At 34.0% G+C, this 2,303-nt stretch overlaps 1 protein-coding gene across 1 annotated transcript in view; it reads left to right on the top strand.

The window, feature by feature from the left end:
* LOC104915706 (aryl hydrocarbon receptor nuclear translocator-like protein 2) overlaps nucleotides 1-2,241 on the top strand; it is a 3,492-nt gene extending 1,251 nt beyond the window's left edge. The window contains exons 2-3 of the mRNA XM_010726631.3: nucleotides 1,016-1,095; nucleotides 1,902-2,241. Of these exons, the coding sequence (XP_010724933.2) occupies nucleotides 1,016-1,095; nucleotides 1,902-2,033 (212 nt within the window). The 3' untranslated portion in view covers nucleotides 2,034-2,241. The remainder of the gene's footprint in view (nucleotides 1-1,015; nucleotides 1,096-1,901) is intronic.
* The last annotated feature ends 62 nt before the right edge of the window (nucleotides 2,242-2,303 follow it).

Genomic DNA, 2,303 nt, shown 5'->3' on the forward strand with positions numbered 1-2,303 from the left:
GAGGCACTGGAGCAGGTTGCCCAGAGAGGTGGTGGATGCCCTGTCCTTGGAGACATTCAAGATCAGGCTGGATGGCACACTGAACAACCTGATCTAGTGTGGATGTCCCTGTTCATTTCAGGGGAGTTGGACTGGATGGCCTTTAAAGGTCCCTTCCAACTCTACGGATTCTATGACTTTCTGGAAGTTGTCTTTTCCAAGTAGCTGAGAATTTTGCATAAATAATATCACAGATTAGCAGGGTAATCCTTGCAACTTGGAGTTTAAACATTCGTCTTCATCTTGACAGTGAAAACAGAAATCTTCAGCTTAAACAGCATTATTTTAACAATGGGTTATAAAAACTCTACTTCATCCAGTGCAGTTGTTACGTGTATCTTCAAAACAAATGCTTTAAGATCGTATAAGATAATATGTGGAATTATAGCAAATGCTCAATAAAAAAAAAAAAAAAAAGGCTAGAAAAATTGTGTAAATACTTAAAATGGCTAAGGAGGATTTTAGGATATTTGCCACAGACGCTAGGACAGTAAATGTAGTGAGTGAAATGTACAGTGCCTTTTGACTTTAACTACCTGGAGTGATTTGTTTGGATGGCTGAATACATTAGAGTGTTAATGAAGCTTTATTCATGCTGGAAGACAACTGATAACATAGGAATTATTCACATTCAGCAAATGTTAAGGATTCTGGAGCAGGTATACGAAGTGTTTCTAAGTAATGCAGATCTCATAATGCCATTTATTTAGCAGTATACAAAAGATATCTAATCAGAAGTTTCCTTGTTTTGTGCTAAGTAAAAGGCGGTATGTCCAAATTCAATATCCACATATGTTTAAGAGGTTTGGTTGGTTCTTTTAAAAACAAAATATCTTTTAAACTTTTATTCATCTGTTCTTATTGCAAGGAGAATTTACAAAATAAAGACCAAATAATAAATATAATTTTGTTAAAAATGAATTTTTAATGTATCTTTTGACATTCTATGTATGTCTACAAATAAGCTATTTTCCAGGTTCCACTAGCTCTTACACCGAAGTCCGGTATAAACCTTCGTTTTTAAAGGATGATGAGCTCAGACAGTTAATCCTTAGGGTAAGTAGAAGGCAACTCTCGGTGAAATTATGTCCTCTTCAGAGCTTGTAGTTAACTTCAGTTTTTAGTTTGAGAGAACTTCCCACCCCCGCCTCCCCTACATCTTTTTCTTCAAGGAAGTGCTTTGATGTGCTTAGTCGTTTGGATTTACAACCTCTGTACAGGAAACAGGATTTTTCATGAAGAGATACAGAAGATGATAGCAGATGGCAACCCTTTGGGGGATAATAAATCTCTGTACACTCTGCATATTTAATACTTAAAACGTTTTTTAATACTGATACTGAAATCTACATGCAAGTATATATAATAACCTTAGTTATGTATAAATACAGTTGTTTGCTGTGCTTCGTTTAAAATCTTAGCAATGTAATTTGGAAAAGATGCAGAAATAATACCTGAAAGACAATCTTTCTTCCTGTTTTTGCATGCAGTCATACACCCACACCACTTTACCCTTTCTTTTTTGCAGCTATTTTCTTTCTCTTTTGCTGCAATAACGCAACTTGGCAAGATCTGTAAGATGACTCCATGTTAAGCTGTTTTGCAGCTGGCCTTCTTTTTCCCAAAGCTATGTTTAGGAAACTCTAGCTGTCTGTATTTAAATGATTTGGTGATGATTTGTATTTAAGTGATTAAATGTCTGTATTTAAATTGATTTGGTCCTTGCAATCTTTTAAATTGCTTTTTTCTGTGACTTTTAACTTATTTAATAAAAAGCATACAAATGTACTTCCTTCTATCCATTGATATTAATTGTATATTTTAATGGTAAGTTTTTAAAGATGCTGTCTTTATATTTTCAGGCTGCAGATGGATTCCTGTTTGTGGTTGGATGTAACAGAGGAAAAATTCTGTTTGTCTCAGAATCAGTTTGCAAAATACTTAATTATGATCAGGTGGTTATAATTGAGTTTCTTGGTTTGTGTTTATCTTAGAGTTTGTTTTACTTAGAAGTTTTTAAAAGTTGTTGGTTTATTGTATCCTTTTCTATAATTTCTTAGAATATCTTTGGTTTGACCTCTTTCAAATTAAGGCTAAATTTCCCGGAATAAAAATTTCAAAGTGCAATCAGTGTTCATGGCCTGAGTAATAACTGGGTTTCAGTTGATCATACTGTAGAATTGCTACTCTGAGGGAAAAGGATAACTTGGAAATGTCCTAATTTTATCCCTAAGAGATTTCCTTTAAATGGTGATTTTCTTTTT

The sequence above is a fragment of the Meleagris gallopavo genome, unplaced genomic scaffold (assembly GCF_000146605.3).
Source record: "Meleagris gallopavo isolate NT-WF06-2002-E0010 breed Aviagen turkey brand Nicholas breeding stock unplaced genomic scaffold, Turkey_5.1 ChrUn_random_7180001846135, whole genome shotgun sequence".
Taxonomy (NCBI): domain Eukaryota; kingdom Metazoa; phylum Chordata; class Aves; order Galliformes; family Phasianidae; genus Meleagris; species Meleagris gallopavo.